Here is a 21,558-nt window from a genome sequence, read left to right on the forward strand (position 1 = left end):
TCTTACAGACGGCTCCTTTAAACTGTAAACCATAATCAGCAATATTAAAATAATAAAAGGATTGCAATATTTCAGTTAATTTGTAATGAATCCAGAATGTATAACTTTTTTTTTAATTGCATTACAGAAAAATAAAGGACTTTATCATATTTTCAAATTTTCTGAGACAATCCTGTAAACTTGCTTGCGTCGTTGTGCTTGAACCACTTCCGAATATCCATCGTTACTTTGTGTTAACGGAGCAGCAGAGAGCAGCGTCCTGCTGGTGCAGGAAACTGCTGGAAGCAGATGAGTGACGGACACTGGCTGATTTATGGTTCCGCGTTGCACCAACGCAGAGCTTACGGCGTAGGATACGCGGTGACGTGAACGTATGGAGCGCGTCGCCGCGTATCCTACGCCGTAGGCTACGCCGTCGATTTAACGCGGAACCATAAATCAGGCTTACGCGCGCGCATTTGTCAGTTCTCTTTTCGTCTTTTCAACTGAGCATGCAAACACATAAACTGAGGGTGCAATGCATGCTTTTGCACCCTCGTAGACCCGGGCCTGGCAGCGGTAGTAGCAGTAGCGGATTTGAACAACAAACAAGTTTACATGACACCATTGGATGATGTAGGAGATTATAACATTGCTTTGGTTGCGATCTCGGCAAAGGAAACGGCGCCAGCGACCTCCGCTTCGTCACTTTTGGCCAGCTGGTATCTGACCGGGACCAGCGGCACTCGCGACCAGAGTGAGAACTGCAGGTCGCGTACGCGTTCAGTGTCTTTTTGAGAACGTGTACGTCGACGCGTCAAATGAACGCAGGATACGCGTGGCGGCCATGATGCGTAAGCGATCTGAACTGCAAGTATATCAGGCATTACAGTGGTGATGGGACTCATGGAAGCCACCAGCTAAGAGGAAGTCATCAGATTTCATGATCCACCTACAGTTATATCCAAACTGAGACCTCCGGTTTTTCACCTACTATGTTCATGAGCGTTAGCAGATACTTCTGGATGTGTTCGTAACCATGGAACAGAAGAACAGAGTAGTCCACAGCCAGCAGGACCTGCAGAAGGAGATAGAAACCGCTCAGAGAAGCCTCGCCTCAACAGTTCATCCGTCTCTCTGACAAACAGCTCCATTACCTCGATGCTGAAGAGCTCAGCCTCCACAGCGTAACGCCGTCTGCGACCAGAACCAGATCCTGGTGGGACCGTACTGCGGGTCAAGTTCAGAGAGCCCAATAGAGGACCTGCAGACAAACAGAACCAGGTTAAGGATGATCAGCTTGAGCTCAGCACTATTTTGACGGTTCCAGGGCTTCTTCTGTTAAACTCCAGTGAGACGGAGAAGTTTAAAGTTTTAAAGGTCCCATGTTCTGTTTTTTCCTATGTTCGAAGGTTCAGAAGGATATTAAACTGTTTACAGTTTTTTAAACAGTAAAAATATTAAAGATCAGTCATACCAGGATCTTCAGACAGTTCTAAAAAAAACCCAACCCAAACTCAAACTACTGACGGGTGTGGATGGATCATCAACCCTTGTAATAGTAGTTTCTCCCACCACACCCACTTTCAGAGACAGATGGACGGCGCTGTTAAAGGCCCTTATAAAAACAATAGGACCAAACATGTGTGATATCCTCAACGCGCCCCCTAGAGACTGTTTTAGGGGATTTAGGGTGTCTTCCTACACAAGCTACACAAGCTAGTTTTAACTTGGCTAAAATCAGAGACGGCTGCGTCCCAATACTCCCCCTCGCCCTCGTTTTCTTCACTAACCCTAACTTTTGCGCGTTCCCGTGAAGGTAGTGGTGTCCCAATTCCTCTTTTCACCAAGGGGGAGGGGGCATAACGAGGGCTAGGGGCTGAGAATAGCCCCTACGGATCGAGGGATTTCAGATGCTGACTTGGCGAGCGAGGGGGTATGAAAATGTCCCAGAATGCTTTTGCTGTAGGCTCTGCATCGATTTGACTCGCCGACCGAAGGCAAACAGGCAGACTCGTCTCAGAGAAATACAGAGAAATACAGAGAAATAATCCTGTGACTCGTCAGATTTGTTTTGGATGTTTCTGATATAATAGTTTTCAGAAACCACAAAGTAATCCAGCTGTTATCTGGGTAATTTACACACTTTCAGATAAAGTTGCCGAAGATCACGCCAGAATAAAGGGATTTATGGTTCCGCGTGACACCAACACAGAGCCTACGGCGTAGGTTACGTAACCTACGCCGTAGGCTCTGCATCGATTTAACGCGGACCCAAACTCCGGAGCCGGCAGACAGAAATCTCTAATTTTCGGAGCAAATTTCTTAACAGGCGTGGGTACAACTGTTAGATTTCATCTATTAAACCAACATCTTCCTAAATGATTTATTTCAGCCAGCGTAATTCTCACAGAGAATTCTCACAGAGCTGCGTCCCGGGAGAGAAACTTTCTCCCGGGGCTGACGGAGCAGCTTGACCCGGCGGACACGTCTGTTTTCGGGCTGTGAGCTGAGGCTGCTCCCCGGGGGCGGTGGCTCTTCTCATCTCCGAAAACATCGGGTCAAATTTCTTAACAGGCGTTATTTGGATAAACTGAGCCCAGGTTGCGGATCTTAAGGTTACCATTATGCCTGAAAAAATATTAAAACTTAATAAAGTGCCATATTAACAGCACTACAGCTGAAATTAAAACAGCTTTTGGCTCTCAGCTTCCTGAACAGGTTAGGGATGAAAACGAGGGGGAGTAGGAGGAATGGGACAGGCACCTGGGCCAAGTGCCCTAGATCTCAAGTGCCCTAAAATCTCCCCCTTCTTTTTTAGGGGTTAGGGAAGAAAAGAAGTGCGAGTGGAGAAAAGAAGGGCGAGTGAAGTTGAATTGGGATTGGGCCTAGCATGTCCATTCCTGGTTCTGATGTAACTGCGACTGAATCTCAAATGAGGGCTGTACGAGCTCTGGTCAGCTCTAGCAGAACCCTCAAGGAGACGATGCTCAGCTCACATGCTCGGACTTAGGGTCCCAGGGCTTTGTCAGAGCCGGGTCCTGACAGACACTTTATTGCTTTATATAATTTTACCTTTTGGTGTTCATAATATTCCCCCTTACAGTTGTAATGGATGTGAAATGTAACTTTGAAGACCAAAACTGTTTCTGTTCCAGACTGTAAATACGTTGATTTCTGCTGTAAAGTTGAACATTCCAACATGGAGGTCAATGGATCCAGACCCTAGTGGTCAGCAGATGAACTGCAGGTCTGGATCTGGACCCTAGTGTTTGTTAGAGGAATCACAGTGGATTTTAGCTGCGATGAGTCAAACTAAAATAAACCAGCGTGAACACGTAGATCCGCATGTCTGATACCATCATGAACGCGCGTGTGTGTGTGTGTGCGTGTGTGTGTGTGTGTGTGTGTGTGTGTGTGTGTGTGTGTGTGTGTGTGTGTGTGTGTGTGCGTGCGTGCGTGCGTGTGTGTGTGTGTGTGTCTGAGATCTGGGTTCAGCATCAGACTTGGGGGTCGGTGGGGTGGATCTGTTGCTCTGAAGACAAACTGACTTTCAGGAGCTGAACTCTCTGTAAACTCAGATCCAGCGGAGGCGGCAGACTCGGACTGCCACGTCGCAGCTGGCTTGGTGTGTGTGTGTGTGTGTGTGTGAAAGTTTCCTGGAACGAGTCCACGTTCTGCGGTTCTTTCCTTCAGCAGATCTTTAGCAGCTGAAGTGAGCTTCTGCGTGTTTACCATCACCACTGCATGCTACGTTCATGCAGTCACGTGACCTTCCTTCTACCAATCAGTTCCTAGGGGCAATCTCAGATCTGCCGGCTGCTTGTTAACAGATTTCCTTTAGTTTCACATTAACTACTTAAAAAAAAATCTGAAAATACTGTCTTAACTGGTTCAGCTAAGGCAAACCGAGAAGGAAACAATATGTCAACCCCTTAAACGTGTCTGTTACAAAATAGTAAAAAAAAAAAGGTACAAAACTGGGAAAAGAAGTGTTTAAAACAGCACAAAAGCCTTTAAAAAAATGAATGTTTCAAAAGTTGTGGGAAAAAGGAGCAAACAAATCAGCCAATTCTTGGCACATTATTTCTTGGCAATTCTTGACACATTATTTATCTATTATCAGTTTTCTTGAATGTGGAATAAAAACAGGTCTTTTAAATGGGGACATATAGAAAACGGCAGTCTTTAACAAGAACAAATTTAAAAATCTGTTTATTTTCTCTGAGAAATGTTTATAAAAAACAGAAACCTGAGCCCTCAGAAAAACAAGGTCATTTGCAGGAGGAAGGTTTATAGAAAATGTTGGGTTCTTGGGAAAAACAACCGACATTTTCTTTTTACTAAAAGATAAAACTTCTACCAGACAGTCTAGCACTTTCTTGCATTTGGAACACGTTTAGTAGTAGTTAGTATTCTGTGGCTTTCTCCCAATTAGGCCTTGTGCATGGCATTTTTAGGTACGTAAAAAGAGAGTTTTTTGTATATAACTTCTACAGTTGGCTTCTTCCGTGTCTGTGGAGGTTGTGGATTTGTCATTATGATATGAAGTTGCCCTACACATTCTAGTTACAAGAAGACACCAGTTTAAATGTATGTTCTATTAGTTTGTAAAACAGTGTTTTCAACTGTTCGAGAATCGCTGCATTATGACCCTGTTGGCTTGCCATACTTTTGGCTTCATGTAATATGCCAGAACAGGGGCCCCCTGTACAAATAGTGCGTGGATTTCATTATAAATCCTTGTTCAGAAATCTTTGCCAACACACAAAAAAAAAGAATCAGCTGCACGTACGCCCAAATCCATGCACGCTTCATCTGAACATCACAATCAACATGAAATTGAAAGCGAATACATGTGCATGACATTGCTCCCTCAAGTAGATCAGTTTGAAATTGATAATGAGCATAAATATCCATGAAAACCGCTTATCCAGACAAGGAATTTGCAAAGGCAAGTAAAAAAAACAACCACATAACAAACATCGGCCGTGAGCTGGAGGCACTACTGCCAGAAGTTGAATCCAGGAAAAAATTTGTATTTACTGGCATTTCTTCTGATTTAAGCCGTATTAAAAAACAAACAGTGTAACATGCTGCAGTTGTGTTGACTGCAGTGCGTTATGGGTGTTGTTGTTCTTTGCTTTGTGATGTGTTCCGTGAAGAGTTGTGGGTTTATTGTGTTCTTACGGGTTTGTGAATGTTTATGTTTAGCGTTGGCGTATCATTTCACTCTTTTTTCATGTTTGTAGTTCCGCGAAACTTGCGATATGGTAGTTTTTTTTTAATTTTTTTTATACTTATGACTTATAAAAATGAAGTTTTTAAGTATAAAAAAAATACTACCATATCACACCATAACTGAAGGCTGTGGAACGAATTGTAACGGTCCTCATTCCAGTTAACTTCATCTATATTATAAAGGTACAGAACTGGACAAACATACAGGTGTCCTGCATCTTACAACACAAGTAGGACGTTTCCATAGTCACCGCTCTCATAGATGAACAATGTGTGACTTTATGTTTACGTTTTGAAGCAACACAATCTGATACCTCTCCGCTGCAGAAATAAAGCCAAGTTGTGCCAATGTGAAAATCAACACAGAGGACCATGGCCGGTTTACTTCAAATCAAATAGACATTTTGGCTTTTACTTCCTTACTGGCAAGACGCCACCTTCTTCTCCACTGGAAGTCGACTAAGGCTCCTTCTAGTACCCAGTGGCTCAACGACACCATGTTTTTTCTGAAGCTGGAAAAGATTAAATATTCACTGAAGGGTAGTTGCAACAAATTTTATAATAAGTGGCTTCCTTTTCTTACATTCTTCCACTCTCTCCAGTCCCTGCCTCCTGATTGACGGATCCCCCCCCCTCTCTTCTCTCATTCCTCTCTTTCTTCCTCCTTTTTATTTATCTTTTTATTTACTTTTCTTTTGTTTTTGGGTTGTTTTTTTTTTTTTTTTTTTTGCTTTGGTTTTTTTTTTCTTTTTCTCTTTTTTTTCTTTTTTTTCTCCCCCTTTTTATTCATCTATTTTTTAATTCATACTGTTTAGCTTTAATACTTAAATATTACTTATATATATATATATATATATATATATATATATATATATATATATATATATAAGAATATAATAATTTTCATGTATTTGTCATTGTTTTGTGTGGATTTTTTGTTCTGTTCTTAATCCAAAAAAAACAAAAACAAAAGGAGGTAGACTGTATATCTTTTTTTGTTTATTCCTGTTCAACTGTGCCTTACCCCCTAATAAAAATATCAAAACAAAAAAAAAGAAACGTGAAAAATAATAAGAATAAAGAAAGAGAGTTGCTTCAATTCGGATTGTTGCAACCGCAGGAGGAGAGACTGGCCTCCATTATCAGCGAGCCCTGCAACACCTGCAGCAGACTAGATATAAGACTCTTAAAGTAGCCTAAAATCAGTTTGTACCAACCAAACTTTCAGTGACGTGTTAGTTTTATTTAACAAAACAACTTTAAGGAACCGGTTATTTGCTGCAAATTGTGTTTTAATGTTTGTCTGTTCAGTCACAGGGATATTTCAGGATTTGGATTTTATCTCGAGTAGTCGTCCCATACGGTCGTCATGGCGACTGAGAAATGTCCGACCTGTCAGCATCTCTCGCTGAAAGGTTTGTGTGGCTCAGAACCAGAGGGTCACTGGGTCCAGTTGAGCAGATCCAGAAGGATCCTCTTGGTAACTTAAATCAGCTGATGATCCAGTCTTCATCCTGGACCAGCAGTTCAGCGTGGTCCCTGAAGACTCGCTCCCTCTGATCTCTTTAATGTTTTCTTGTTGTGCCAAAGCTTGCACAGTTGCACAATTACGTGCAACTTTACACAGTCATTTATAGGAAATATAATTGTCAAACCTTGTAATTTTGTAACTAATCTCATTTGACTTTTTCTTAATTCATCTGATCATCAACACTGTTTTCTTCATCTCATTTCATGTGATGGACGTCTGTGATCCTCACAACCGATCGTTGATGTGTGTTCACATCTTTCCAAGACACAAACAGAGAAAACTTCAAGTGAGAAAACTCACTTGAAGTTATTTCTGTGGGAAATGAGGTTAGATGTGGTTTTCTTTTGTTGTTCAGGTGTAAATCAGAAGTGTTCAAATGTAAAGATTTTTTTCAAATCCCTCTTTACTTCAGAAGATCTAGCGTAACATATTTAGGTGAATAAAAGCGAGTTTCATTACTTTATTGTTGGGTTCTGTCACCTGACAACATTGACCTGTACGCATAAATCCACACAAAGTCGATTTATGACCATCCCGACATGTGCGTGGAAAAAGGTGCACGCATGTTTTTTGTTCACTGAAGTTTTTGTACATGAGGCCCCATGTTAGTGGAAGTAACCAAGTGTGGTTCTGGTTCAGCCTGATCACTGACCAGGCTTGGAGGCCTGCTTCATCATCTCACCTCGGTGACAGTCATCAGGGCTTTGACTGACAGATTCAGTTGGATTGACAGCTGGATGTTTCTTGATGGCTGAAGAGCGGTAAACAATGTGCTGTCGTCCTCCCTCCTCCTCGTTTCCTGACCTCCACTGATCCAACGGCTCGATGAAGAACTCATCCTGATCTGTCTGGATCACCCCCGCCTGGAAACACGAGAAAAGGATTCTACTGTGGTTATACTGTTTCTGTCGTTGATGTTGCTACTGTTGAAGTTTCTATTGTTGAATTCCAGTCAGGCTTATTGACTTACGAGTCACCAAAATTAAATAGTATGACCGAGTAAGCTGCTGATAACTCGAATCAGCCTTAATGAATAAAACAAAAAAGATCTGTCAGCATGATGTGTGTATATATATATATATATATATATATATATATATATATATATATATATATATATATATATATATATATATATATATATATATATATATATATATATATATATATATATATATATATATATATATAGTCAGCATTATAAATTAAACATTGCATTTTGTATGTTGTCAGTGTTTCTACAGACTCAGGTAGTTTCTGAAGCCAGAGAAGAAGATTAGTATCTAATCTAGTAATCTAATCTTCTCCCAGAGTGATGCTGAAAAAATATTTCATGCGTCTGTAACGTCTAGGTGAGATTACTGTAATGTATTATTAGCAGGGTGTAATTCCCCAAATATCCTCCAGCTGATCCAACATACAGCAGCGTGAATGTTGACAGGAATCAAGCAAGAGAGACCACGTCTCTCCTGTGTTACTCTTTTGGCTCCCCGTAAAACTCAGAATCCAATAGGGGTGGGTTAAAAATATCGATATATCGATATTTTATCGATATGCATGTGTAGGAACGATTATCGATTCATAAATCCAAGTATCGATTTAATTTTTTTTTTTTTTTTTTTTTTTTTTTTTTTTTTTTTTAATCCCGATTTTTTTTATCACCCAGTGCTCCTACCTAAGTCAGTCATGGGCATTGCTCCATCTACCAACCCTGGGAGGCCCTGCTCTGAGCTCAAGTCTCCTCCTTACTTGAGGAGTGAGCAGGCTGCTTCTTTTCACCAGGCAGGGTGGGGTTTCTCTGGCCGGACGTGGTGCGTGGAAGGATCATGTTATTCCCTTATTGTAACCAGAATATCGATATCGAATCGTATCGTATCGTATCGGAAATCGTATCGTCTTGGGACCTAGTGTATCGGAATCGTATCGTATCGGGAGGTCAGTGATGATACCCAGCTCTAGAATCCAATTAAAAATTGTATTACTTGCATATAAAATTCTAAACAGCTAAAAACCTGGTTATCTCCAAGACCTGATGGGTCTTCGTGTTCGTAACAGAGCTCTTCGTTTTCAGAATGCATGTTTACTCGTAGTTCCTAGAGTATCCAAATGTAGATCTGGAGGACGTGTCTTCTGCTATCAGGCACCGTTACTATGGAACCAACTTCCAGTTTGGGTTAAGGAGGCTGACACCACCTCCATCTCTAAAAGCAAATATTTATGTTTAGTAAAGCCTATATTTAGTGTAAACTCTAGTGGGTTAAGGCCAGTAGTCATAGCTGCAGCTACAGGAAAAGACTAGACCAGCTGGTCTTAAACAGAGCTTTTTTTTTTTTTTTTTTTTTTTCAAAAAAAGGGACGATGTACATTAATGAACATTTAAAAAAAATGTAAATGCACCCAATTGTAGCCAAAAGGCTAATTTCCATTGGCAGTCCCCCTGTCAGAAGGAACACAAGGCGTAGTAGTAAAGGCAAAAAAATTGATAAATACAATATTTAGAAAGCAACATTACACATAACTCCTGCTCCCCTCCCACACACACACTATCCGATCCACTAGCAGTGACACGCTCTCATTCCCCCTCAGCAACACAGGAATGTATATACATCCCCCAACCAAACAAGGCCAGTATTCATAAACAAACAATACATTTCACACCAGCCACAAGCATATAGACCAGGGGTCGGCAACCCAAAATGTTGAAAGAGCCATATTGGACCAAAAACACAAAAAAGAAATATGTCTGGAGCCACAAAAAATGAAAAGTCTTGTATGTATAAGCCTAAATACAAAGGCAAATGGCGAAAGGCGAAATATCAAGAAAAAAGTCAAAATGTTGAGAAAAAAGTCGAAATTTCGAGAAAAAAGTCGAAATGTCGAGATTAATGTTGAAATTCAAATCACGAGAAAAAAGTTGAGAAAAAAGTCGAAATGTCGAGAAAAAAGTCAAAATTTCGAGAAAAAAGTCGAAATGTTGAGATTAAAAAGGAAAAAGGAAGAAAAAAGAAAAAAGAGAAAAAGGAAAAAAAGGAAAAAAAGAAAAAAAAGAGAAAAAAAGGAAAGAAAAGAAGAAAAAAAATTAAGAAAAAAAGAGAAAAAAGGAAAAAAGAGAAAAAAAAGAAAAAAAGAAAAAAGAAGAAAAAAAGGAAAAAAAGAAAAAAAAGAAGAAAAAAAAGTCAAACATTTTTGAAAAAGCTCCAGGAGCCACTAGGGCGGCGCTAAAGAGCCGCATGCGGCTCTGGAGCCGCGGGTTGCCGACCCCTGATATAGACCCTGCACTCCAGGTAAATCAGGGACTAGTGTTGACAAATTTGGCTTCATCCTAGATATGCTGCTATAGAGCTACGCTGCAGGGGGAACATGATCCACTGACCTGCAGTCCCCCCTCTGACCACAAGTCAGTGTTTATAGAACACAAGTTACATTTTCTGAAACAAGAGTCAGCATTTCTCAGACATTAGTCAGTGTTTCAAGAACATGAGTTAAAAGTTCTCAATCACGAGTCAGTCTTCCTCAAACACAAGTTAATGTTTCTTAAATACAAGCCAGCGTTTTTTGGAAAAATCAGCGTTTATCAAATATGAAAATCTCAAACAAGAGTCAGCATTTGTAGAACACGAGTTACATTTTCTGAAACACAAGACAAAGTTTCTCAGATACAAGTTTCCCAAACACGAGAATCTCAAACATGAGTCACCATTTCAGATACTGATCCATAACAACCCAGCAGCAGCAAGTCCGATGGTTTTCTTCTCTCGGTTTACTCAGGTCTTCTAAGTCCACTGCGTTGGAAGCATTTCAGGAGAGCATTCCTCTTGTTGTCCTCTTTGAACACCTCTCATCTTTCCTCCACATCTGGTTCCAGTCAGCAGCTCCACCCATGCTGATGGAAGTGATGGCCGCTGAGAGAAAGAATCTGCAGCTTGAAGTCTTTCCTGCTCATGTTTCTGCTAGTCCTCTGTGATACTGCCGCTGAGATCTGGACTGATTTGACATGATGAAACCTTTTTCTGTGTCGCTCTGCATTAAGTCACCTTTCTGACATGTGACTTGCTGGAACTGACTAGCTCCACTGCTCCTCGAGAGGGAAATCAGGACTTGATGAGACTCAAAACTTCTCAGCAGCTGCATCTTCTTCACAGAGGAGAATGAAGGTCTGGAAGCTCCTGAAACCACATCTACAATCCCAGGTCCCCTCAGGTCCTGGTCTTCACTTCAGGTGACATCAGTCAGGGTCCAACACCTGGACTTCAGATGAAGTTTCAGTACCTTGATATCCAGACCTGGATGTGGAGGTTTGGTTTCTGTGATCGAGGTTTGGAACCAGACAGAGGTCTTTGCCTTTGGCTACCACCCGTCCCACAGATGACCCTAGCCCAGGGGTCGGCAACCCAAAATGTTGAAAGAGCCATATTGGACCAAAAACACAAAAAACGAATATGTCTGGAGCCGCAAAAAATGAAAGGTCTTGTATAAACCTTAGAATGAAGACAAATGGTGAAAGGAGAAATGTCGAAAAGTCAATATTTAGAGAAAAAAGTCAAAATGTTGAGATTAATGTTGAAGTACAATCTCGAGAAAAAAGTTAAAATGTTGAGAAAAAAGTCGAAATGTCGAGAAAAAAGCCGAAATGTTGAGATTAAAAAGGAAAGGAAAAAGGAAGAAAGAAAAGAGGAAAAAAAGGAAAGAAAGAAGAAAAAAGAAAGAAAAAAAACAAGAAAAGAAAGAAAAAAAGGAAAAAAAGAGAAAAAAAGAGAAAATAAAGACAAAGAAAGAGAAAAAAAGGAAGAAAAAAAGAAGAAAAAAGGGAAAAAAAGAAGAAAAAAGCAAAAAAAAACAAGAAAAGAAAGAAAAAAAAGAGAAAAGAAAGAGAAAGAAAAAGAAAGAAAGAGAAAAAAAGGAAGAAAAAAAAGAAGAAAAAGGGGAAAAAAAGGAAAAAAAAGTGAAACATTTTTGAAAAAGCTCCAGGAGCCACTAGGGTGGCGCTAAAGAGCCGCATGTGGCTCTAGAGCCGCGGGTTGCCGACCCCTGCCCTAGCCATACAGGTCCTTCTGCAGAAGGTGGGCCCTCTGTGTCAAGGCCCAGCTTTTCAGGTGCACCCAAAAAGCCCTAGGCCTTACTCCAGGGTCTCCACATCAGACCACCCATTTCCATCTCCCTCTGGTAAACCAACAACCTGCCTCTTCCACCATATCCAGAAATTTCCATCTGGCAGCTTCATCTCCAGCATAGTTTTACCAACATGTTCACTATCTTCCTTCTTCATGTTTCCAGACCTTCTCAGTCCACCCTCTATGAATTTAACTCAAGACAAGAACATCTTCATGTCTGCACCTGCAGCTCTACTTCCTGTCTCTTGGTCGGTGCTGCTGTCTCCAACTGTAGAGAAGCTCCTGATCGCTCCAAAGCCTGGAAACCTTTCCTTTTACTCTTGCTTCTGTTATTTTACCATCAACAATTTCAAACAGTCTTCTCCAGCCAGCTTCTCTCATTTCTTCTCATCTTTTCTACTCCCTGAAGACAGTAGAAAACTGATTTGGTCTTCAAAGACCAGAATGGAAACCACATTGCTCTTCCTTGAATGTGGACTGGACTCTCAACTTCAGCACCCTGGCATAGATCCAGGATCACCACCCCCTCCATTTGCTAATCTGGAGGCACTTTTCTTGAGATTCATGTGGTATTGCAAGTTCCTTTTCTAGAAAGCCATAAACTGGTTCTGGAGCAGTTGATGTGCAGAACATCTAAAAAGAACTCAGTTTCAAGAAAAGACATGTCATCTAAAGCTCTTCATTAAGGTAGGGACAAATGAAAACACTAATCTTAATCATCTGGTAATATTGGACATTGAGACCATGTAAACCATCAGACCTCAAAAACTTATCAAACCCCATACACTCTTCAGATCTCCTAAAACCATCAGACCTCATTCTCTCATTAGATGTCATTAACTCATCAGACCGGATAGAAGACAGGAAAGAGTGGATGAGGAACAGAGAGATGAGCGACAGATATATTAGTAACAATTATCTGTTAAAGGAGCATGAGGCTCCTTTTAAGAAATGAGACTCTCTAGCGCCACCCTTCACCACGACGGCCGTCGGAGGTACTGCAGCCAACAGTGAAGCCGGCACGGGAGAACGGGGAGAATGCACATGCAGCGTCATGTGACGTCACATCCGGAGGACAGCGCGGGAAATTTGGGCCCGGAATTGCAGCACATTTTGCAGCACACAGCCTGTTCAAGAGAACGGAGAGATACACTAGAGGGCTCATTCTTTTTGGTTTGGAACGCTTCATCTGACATTATTACTAGAAAACTTAAAACGTATACGAATTATTTTCATAAATCCTGCCTCCATCCTGCCTCATGCTCCTTTAACTGCAGAACTAAGAGTTCTATTTACATATTACTCATACATGGTTATTTGGTTGATTACAGAGACACCTATATAAACAGGTGTAGACAGCAGACACTGAGGTGTCAGAGGGAGGGATTGCAGGTCAGTGGATCATGTTGGTGTCCCCTTGCAGCACAGGTCTATAGCAGCATATCTAGGATGAAGCTCAGTTTAAGAGGAGCTGCTCTAGTCTAATGTCCAATCTGCACTAGACTAAAATTACCTCTGGACCTGCATTCTGAAATCCCCCGCCGACATCTGTATTTAGTTCCATGCATTCCTGTGAAGTCTGTGTTTTACCGTGATTTGCATTGATCCAAGATGTGACGTCGAGGAATTACATTTTATTAAACAATTATCTTTTTTTTAACATTCAATCTGAACATTGAGCTAAAAGCACGTGATCAGACACTCAAGAGTTTGATTATAGAGACGACACATTATGACAATGTGATAAAATCGTAAAAAGGCGTATCAATCTTGGTTTTAAGTTGTCATAGCAACAGTAAACTTAAATGTAGCCAGAGTTATTTTTGAAGCCCTAAAGGTTTTGTGTTGTGATGAGAGATAAAATGTTTCGTAATTCATGATGCAGCCACACGTGTCTTTGTCTCGTTGTTGTTCTTCTGCTGTTCAGGACTTCTTTACAAGTCTCTTTGAGAAGCTTAATATTGATTATTTCTTTATGTTTACCACCTGAAAATATCAGATCATTACAGCCTACTATATGGGCTGGATATAGGCTGACATTGTAACATGATACTTGTCCATGGACCGCACTTGCCAAAATTACGCTGGGAAAGAGGCAGAAAAGGGAATTTTTACTTTACAGATCACAGACATGACACAACTAGATGGGATTCACTGTCCTCTGCTGTGATAACATTTTTGCCTGTTTTGCGTGTTGCACACAGGGGGGGGGGTTGACATCCGCTGCTAATCCAGGACGCGATAACACACATGGAGGCGCACATCGAGCACTGGAAATCTGCAAGAAAGAAAAAAAAAAAGCAGAGGAAAAAAAAAAAAAAAAAAAAAGACACGAAGGAGACACGGAACCGGCAGAAACACGAGCAGCAACCGTCCCAGGTCCCAAGACCCAATCAAAGCAAGGCGGGCAAGGCAAATTTATTTATATAGCACAATTCAACACAAGGTAATTCAAAATATCACTGCTAGGCTAAACTACCGCGACTAACTAACCCCCAAAACTACAGAGCGAGCATGCCGGTGAACGGGACGATGTATATGTCTGTGTGGCTATGTGTGTGTGTGTTCGTGTGTGTGTAATAGTCCTATCAATGCTCCACCTGAACTGTATCTATAGTGGACGAGGGGGGGGCGCAACCCCGCCACCCGAGAGACCAGAGGCCGACAAGGAAGAACCCGGAACCCAGGAAACCAGCAACCCCACAGTGGGCGAGAAGAGGGCGGGTGCAACCCACACCAGTGAGGCCCACCACCCCCCCCAGCGGTGACCGAGGGGACCCGCGGGCGGGGCCCCCACGACCACGGGAAGAGGCAGCCAGGGAACCCACGGTGGTGGACCGGGACCCAGGTGAACCCCGACCACCCGGCCCGGGCCGGACATGCAGCCAACACCCCCCAGTCCAACGACCCCCACTCGGCGAGGGGCCAGCCTGCCCGGAGAGACAGAGCCGCCCCGGCTGCCGACGCGGGCAGGTGCACCCGCCCCTACGAAAGCGGCCCTCCAGGACCAGAGGGGCGCCCCGCCGCAGAGGCAGCAGGGGGGAACCGGAGACGGGCCTGGAGAGAGGGAACACCCCCAACAAGGAGAAACCCGCGTGGGCCCAACAACGGAGGGCCCCAGACCCAGGCTTCCCATTCATTTATCCATCCAATTTCTATAATAATAATAATATAGTATACTAACAATAATAATAATGATAATAACAATAATATTAATAACCATCCTTGTTATAATAATAATAATAATAATAATAATAATAATAATAATAATAATAATAATAAGTGCATGTGGCTAATGCAATAAAAACAGGGAGGAGGAGGTCAGGGTATCATATTTGACAATGACCTCCCCTTCCAAGACACTAAATATTCTTGTTAAGTGTATCTATTAAATGTTGAGTGTGCAATGTCTAAGATGTTATTAGAATCGTGCACCGGGAGCACCGGGGCACGTGGGACAGTGTCCCCCACGCCCCGGACCCCCCGCCCCCTCGGACCTATGTGTGTGTGAGTCGTGTAGGGGGGGCAGGGAGAAAACATTTTTGAGTGGTGGAGCTGGTCTAACAGACACGTTGATGATTCAGCTTTATTGACGACTGAAGTCATCTCAAGGAGGTCTACAGGAACAAAACAGTCTAGAGTCAGGTCACAACCTAAGGGATTCACTGGAGCTGAAGAAACATGCACAGCCACTGCCAGGCGGGCCTAGTTGATGTCTTCTCTAATTCTGATGATTTTACTGATAAATAATCACATAAACTCTTCACTACAGAGAACTGCAGGAATACACGGCTCAACTAACTCTGTCAGCCTGGCTACAGCGCTGAAAAAAAACATGGATTATTTTTATTATCTTCTATCAATGACGAATAATAAGCTGTTCTAGCTTTGTGCAGTGTTTTTTTAAATATACTATTAAACTATTCTCGTACGTATGATGAGAATATAATTTTTTACAAGACTACCTCTTCCTTTCCTTTTTCTGCATTTTTGGTTCAGCAAACAGATATGTGAATTTTAACAGTGAGCTAAGATCCTATGGTTTGCTCACTTGTATAATATCTCAGATCTCATAAACTCATCAGAACTCATAAACTCATCAGACCTCATGAAACCACTAGATATCAAAAAGTCATCAGACATTTTAAAACCATCAGACATAATAAAGCCATGTGACATCATACAACCATCAGACCTCATAAACTCACAGAAATTAAAAACTCATCAAACCCCACAAACGTATGAGACCTCATGAACATTATAAACTTCTCATAAACTTGTCAGACTTTATAAACTCATCAGACCTCATAAAACCATCAGACCTCATAAAACCATTAGATATCATAAAGTCATCAGACATACTAAACCCATTAGTAGGGATGGGCGGTATGGACTAAAAAATGTATCACGATAATTTCTGGCATTTATCCCAATAACGATAAAATGACGATAAAAAGAATACCAATTCAACTCCACCTTTGTAACTATAAATCTATCTCGCTCTCAGATCCGCCATGTTTGTTACACAAAAACGTCATCAACGGGAATTTATCCTTCTTTCTTTTTTTCTTTCTTTCTTTCTGGCTCATTTCTTTCTTTCTTTCTTTCTTTCTTTCTTTCTTTCTTTCTTTCTTTCTTTCTTTCTTTCTTTCTTTCTTTCTTTCTTTCTTTCTTTCTTTCTTTCTTTCTTTCTTTCTTTCTTTCTTTCTTTCTTTCTGGCTCATTTCTTTCTTTCTTTCTTTCTCTTTCCTCCTTCCTTCCTCCATCTTCCATCTTCCTTCCTTCCTTCCTTCCTTCCTTCCTTCCTTCCTTCCTTCCTTCCTTCCTTCCTTCCTTCCTTCCTTCCTTCCTTCCTTCCTTCCTTCCTTCCTTCCTTCCTTCCTTCCTTCCTTCCTTCCTTCCTTCCTTCCTTCCCGTACGTTGTGCGTGGATTTAACACAGAATAAATCCGCTTTACACAAAAACGTCATCAACGGGAATTTATCTTTTTTACCGTGAGATGACAAATTCTTACCGTGGGGAATTTTTTTGACGGTTTATTGTGAACGGTAAAATATTGCCCATCCCTACCCATTAGACATAATAAAACCACCAGACATCATTAACGTATCTGATATTATAAACTCCTCAGACCCCATAAACTTATCAGACCTCATAAATTTCTCAGATATTATAAATTTCTCAGACCCCAAAAACTAAAAGGACCTTATTAACTCCTCAGACCTCATAAAGTAATTAGACCTTATAAACTCATCAGACCTCATATCTTCCTCAGACCTCATAATCTCATCAGAACCTATGAACTCATCAGATGTAATAACCTCAGACCAAATAAACGCCTCAGAACTTATAAACCCCTCAGACCTTATAAACTCATTAGACCTCATAAACTCATTAGACCTCATAAAACCAACAGACCTCATAAACCCATTAGATGTAGTAAAGTCACCAGACCTCATAAAATCATCAGACCTCAGGTGACCCAGGAACAAATGTTTTGCTGTCCGCAGTTTGGAACCTGTGTGATGAAAGATCTGATTCAGATGTTATCTGGGTCAGACCTACCAGTCCGTCACAGTTGCTGATGGCAACAGATGTGTTCTCCATGTCAGAGACCGTTCCGGTGTAGTAGCAGCCACTGTCTTCGATTGGGGCAGAGTGACGGTGTCCCAACTCCTCCCACTCCATGGTGGCCGCTGGGGCAACGAGGTGAGCGTTGGGACGCAGACGTAGGTGGAACTCCTGACCGAAGACCGTCACATTGTAGTATAGCTCTGCCTCCATGTTCTGGCCTTGCCTCCTCCAGGGTGGCGTCAGTGTTGGTCGGGCCTGTTGCTTTGTGGGTGTGATTGTTTGAGTCCTGTCATTGTTCAGGATGATGGGTGAGTCCTCTGTTGAAGGGGCATGTCTTTTCCATCGCTGCAGCTGGTGGGGAGAGGTTGACGTTGACAGGAAATGCCCATTTGAGTTGGTTCTGATTGGACGAATGATACTGAACTCTGACAGAACTTGATGGAGAGAATCTGAGAGACAGAAAGAGAAAAAATAAACATAATTTTTTACTTTCATTACTGGATACTAGGGCTGTTCGATTAATCGATTTTAAATCGTAATCGCGATTATGTAATTAGAACGATGTTAAAACGTGAAACTCGTAAAATCGATTTTTCACTTTTTTTTTTTTTTTTTTTTTTTTATTGGAAATATAACTTACTGTATGTTTGCAAGTGCTGATTTGCTGATTTTTTTTTCAGAGATAAAACTTTATATTTTATTATATTTTTCAAAACTTTTTTTCAACTTATTTTACAGAGTTTTGCACTTTATTCATTCATTTTGGGGCAAATGTTCAATAAAAAAACAGCATATTTGAAATCATTTCTTTGCCTTTTGTCAATTCCCAAAATAATCGTAATCGTAATCGAAAATCGGATTTTGAGAGAAAAAAATCGAGATTTTATTTTTGGGCAAAATCGAACAGCCCTACTGGATACCAAACTGATAGTTTATTCTTTTCTAACAAGTTCTTGTTACGTAACAAGATAAAATAACACAAGGATCATTGAAACTTTTTTTTCAAATTAAACATTCAATCAAACCTTCCAGGACCACCTGCAGTGGTACTTATCATCGTAGGGTTGGAATTGAAGATTCCATCATATACCTGCTTCAACCAACCCACAGTCATCTGGACAAAGCAGGCACTACTAAACATTCATAAATGGCTTGAGCTGTCATATTTAACTCTTAATGTAAAGAAAACTGTCTCCATGTGTTTCTCTATACGTGATAGGGCTGCTAATGACATATTTGAGGTATGGATCGACCAGGAAAAAATTGATGTAGTGACTGAAGTCAAGTACCTAGGCATTATTCTGGACAAGAATTTAAAATTCAACAGTCAGGTTAAGCAAATTTCCAAAAAGGACAAACCAAATCTAAATTAATTTAGTTATTTTTGAAGGAATTTGTCATGTCAAACTGCTCGATTATACATGCATGCAATGATCTTTTCACATTTGTCATATTGCATCACATCATGGTCATTTGCCTCTCAAACAACTCTAAAACCTATACCATCATTATACAAGCAGGCAATAAAAATTATGGATCAGAAACCTATGAGATGGCACCACTGTAAAATTTTAAGAAAACACAACCTTTTAACTTTTGAAAACTTTGTGAATTTTAGTAGTCTTAAACTGGTTTTTAAATGTTTATATAATCATGTTTCACCCCTGTTCTCTGAAGTGGTTATTAGGCATCAGAGCTCTGGTAGAGTAACCACACGGGCCTGCACCAATGGTGACTGTCGTATCCCAAAGTATAAGGCCTCTTTTGGTGAGTCGGTTTTTTCTGTGAAGGGTGCAAAACTCTGGAATTCTTTACCGACTAATTTAAAATTAGAAACGTGTGGCAATATTTTCAACAGAGGACTCAAACTATGGCTCAAGTCTAAACAACAGTGCCTGCATGAATAGGTCAGGTCTGGTTCTGCTCTTGAATGTTGTCTTTGCTTTATATCTTATGTCATCCTCTAATTTTATTGTATATCTTATTGTATTGTATTTATATTATTTTTTTAAAAGCCTCCTGTGGACAAGTGTTGCAAATTAGCATGTATGCTAAAACACTCAAACAGTGCATTTGGTTTGTCCTATGTTATTGTGATGTCCATACCAAATAAAGAAATATAATAATAATAATAATAACCATGTTCTTTGATTTATCCAGTGCATTTAATGTCATCCAGCCTGTATTACTACATAAGATCATCCAGAAGACACATGTGGATGCCTCCACAATCACCTGGAATACTGACTATCTGACAAACAGACCACAGTTTGTGTCTGACCAGTTGGTCAGCAACACAGGAGCCCCACTGGGGACTGTACCTCAAACTTCCAGTACAAGTTGGAGTCCTGTCATCTGCAAAAAATACCCAGATTACTCTGAAGTTGTGGGGTGTATCAGTGATGGACAAGGAACTGGTGGACCGTTTTATGGCATAGTGTGGGAACCATTATCTCATCTTGAATGTGAACAAGACAAAGGAGATGATTGTGGATTTTAGGAGAGCCAAGACTAAGTCAGATAGTTTTTCCATCAAGGGGGAAGAAGTGGAGGTGGTGGAGGAGTATAGATACCTCAATGTTCACCTGGACACCAGACTGGACTTGAGATATGACACTGAAGCTGTTTAGAAAAGACAGATAAGACCTTATTTCTATAGGAAGCGTAGGTCTTTCAGCATTTGCAGCAAGATGTTGAATATCTTCTCTAAGTCAGTTGTGGAAAGTTCAATCACATCTGCAGTCTGCAGAATCAGAACCAGCAACTGAAAAAAACTGGTGAACAAGGCTGGTTCTGTTCTGGGGACTGATCTGGAATCTCTGGAGATGATTGTACAAAGGAGTTCATACAATAAAGAGGACCATGGACATCCCTGAGCAACAGGGTTGAAAGGTTCTTAGAACAAAGCCGTAAACTTCAGTTCTTACCTTCTAATACAAGATCTGATTTAAGGCCAGAATAGTTCTAGTATGAGTGACCAGCTTCAAAGGATTGTAGTTTGGGGTCAAACATTTCAGATGGACCAGGAATCTCAAAGTTGAACTTTGTTAGGACGGTTTTCAAGGAAACTTTCATGTTACAGATCAGTTTTTATTGAAAATATCTCCAAAGTTCTACAGAACTATTAAAGAAACATGTTAAACTGGAGAATATAATTAAGTGTTTCAACCATATCTGATATGATTAAGACACACACACACACACACACACACACACACACACACACACACACACACACGCACACACACACAACACAGGCTGGAAGGTTATACTGAAACCTGATCTGGATAGGTCACATTCCCCAAACGCCTGAAAACTAAAAAACTCAGAGTTTTACTGATGAGTCGCTCCCGGCAACTTCTCTGATTGGCCAACTGCTGCACGCATACACACACACACACACGCACATGCACACACATGGACACACACACAGGGGTCAGAGGTCAAAGCTGTCAATCTCACCTGCGTGGTTGCTGATGTAGACGGACAGGCAGCAGTCGCTCTGCAGCACAAACATCAGCATCAGTAATCCAAGACGAGACTCCTCCATGCTGACGGACGGACAGACAAACTGAGAGTAGCCTGAACACCCAGACACTCCTCCACTCTGTCATTATCTCCTCCCTCTGAACCTCCGTCTGTCCGTCTGTGGGTCGGTCTGCAGTCCTGCAGGGAGGGAAGGCAGCACTGGAGTTCCTGAGTGCAACATTGATGGTCCTGAAGGTAGCACTGGAGGTCCTGCTGCCGGTCTTCTGGTTCACACAGATGTTTGACAAAGACCTTCTCTCTGTCCGGCTGCTGTCTAAAGTTCAACGTGGAAGCCGGAGAAAGTATTTATTCCTCTGTCTGTGAAGATCCAGCAGCTCCACCTGCTGGACAACAACTGCACTCACAGCAGATCTAGAGTAGATGCAGAGCAGATCTAGAGTAGATCCAGAGACTTGAGTTTTCAGACTTGATTCTCTTCAGCTGTTCAAACAAAGTAAGGATTGGTGTCTAACATGTGAACGCTCCAAACTGAATCACCTGAGAGAACCTTGAAGGTTCTGTTACACTTAGGGTTGCCACCTTTCAGAAATAGAAATAAGGGACGCCCTGATTTCAGCAGAACAGGAGCCAAAA

At 41.3% G+C, this 21,558-nt stretch overlaps 1 protein-coding gene across 1 annotated transcript in view; it reads right to left on the reverse strand.

Annotated features, from left to right (window-relative positions):
- LOC133460011 (A disintegrin and metalloproteinase with thrombospondin motifs 2-like) overlaps window positions 1-21,218 on the reverse strand; it is a 60,718-nt gene extending 39,500 nt beyond the window's left edge. Inside the window, exons 1-5 of the mRNA XM_061740473.1 lie at window positions 20,899-21,218; window positions 17,428-17,885; window positions 7,434-7,614; window positions 1,137-1,243; window positions 974-1,057 (exon numbers count right to left, since the gene is read on the reverse strand). Of these exons, the coding sequence (XP_061596457.1) occupies window positions 974-1,057; window positions 1,137-1,243; window positions 7,434-7,614; window positions 17,428-17,885; window positions 20,899-20,986 (918 nt within the window). The 5' untranslated portion in view covers window positions 20,987-21,218. The remainder of the gene's footprint in view (window positions 1-973; window positions 1,058-1,136; window positions 1,244-7,433; window positions 7,615-17,427; window positions 17,886-20,898) is intronic.
- Between the last annotated feature and the right edge of the window lie 340 nt (window positions 21,219-21,558).

The sequence above is a fragment of the Cololabis saira genome, chromosome 14, assembly GCF_033807715.1.
Source record: "Cololabis saira isolate AMF1-May2022 chromosome 14, fColSai1.1, whole genome shotgun sequence".
In the NCBI taxonomy this organism is placed as follows: Eukaryota; Metazoa; Chordata; class Actinopteri; order Beloniformes; family Belonidae; genus Cololabis; species Cololabis saira.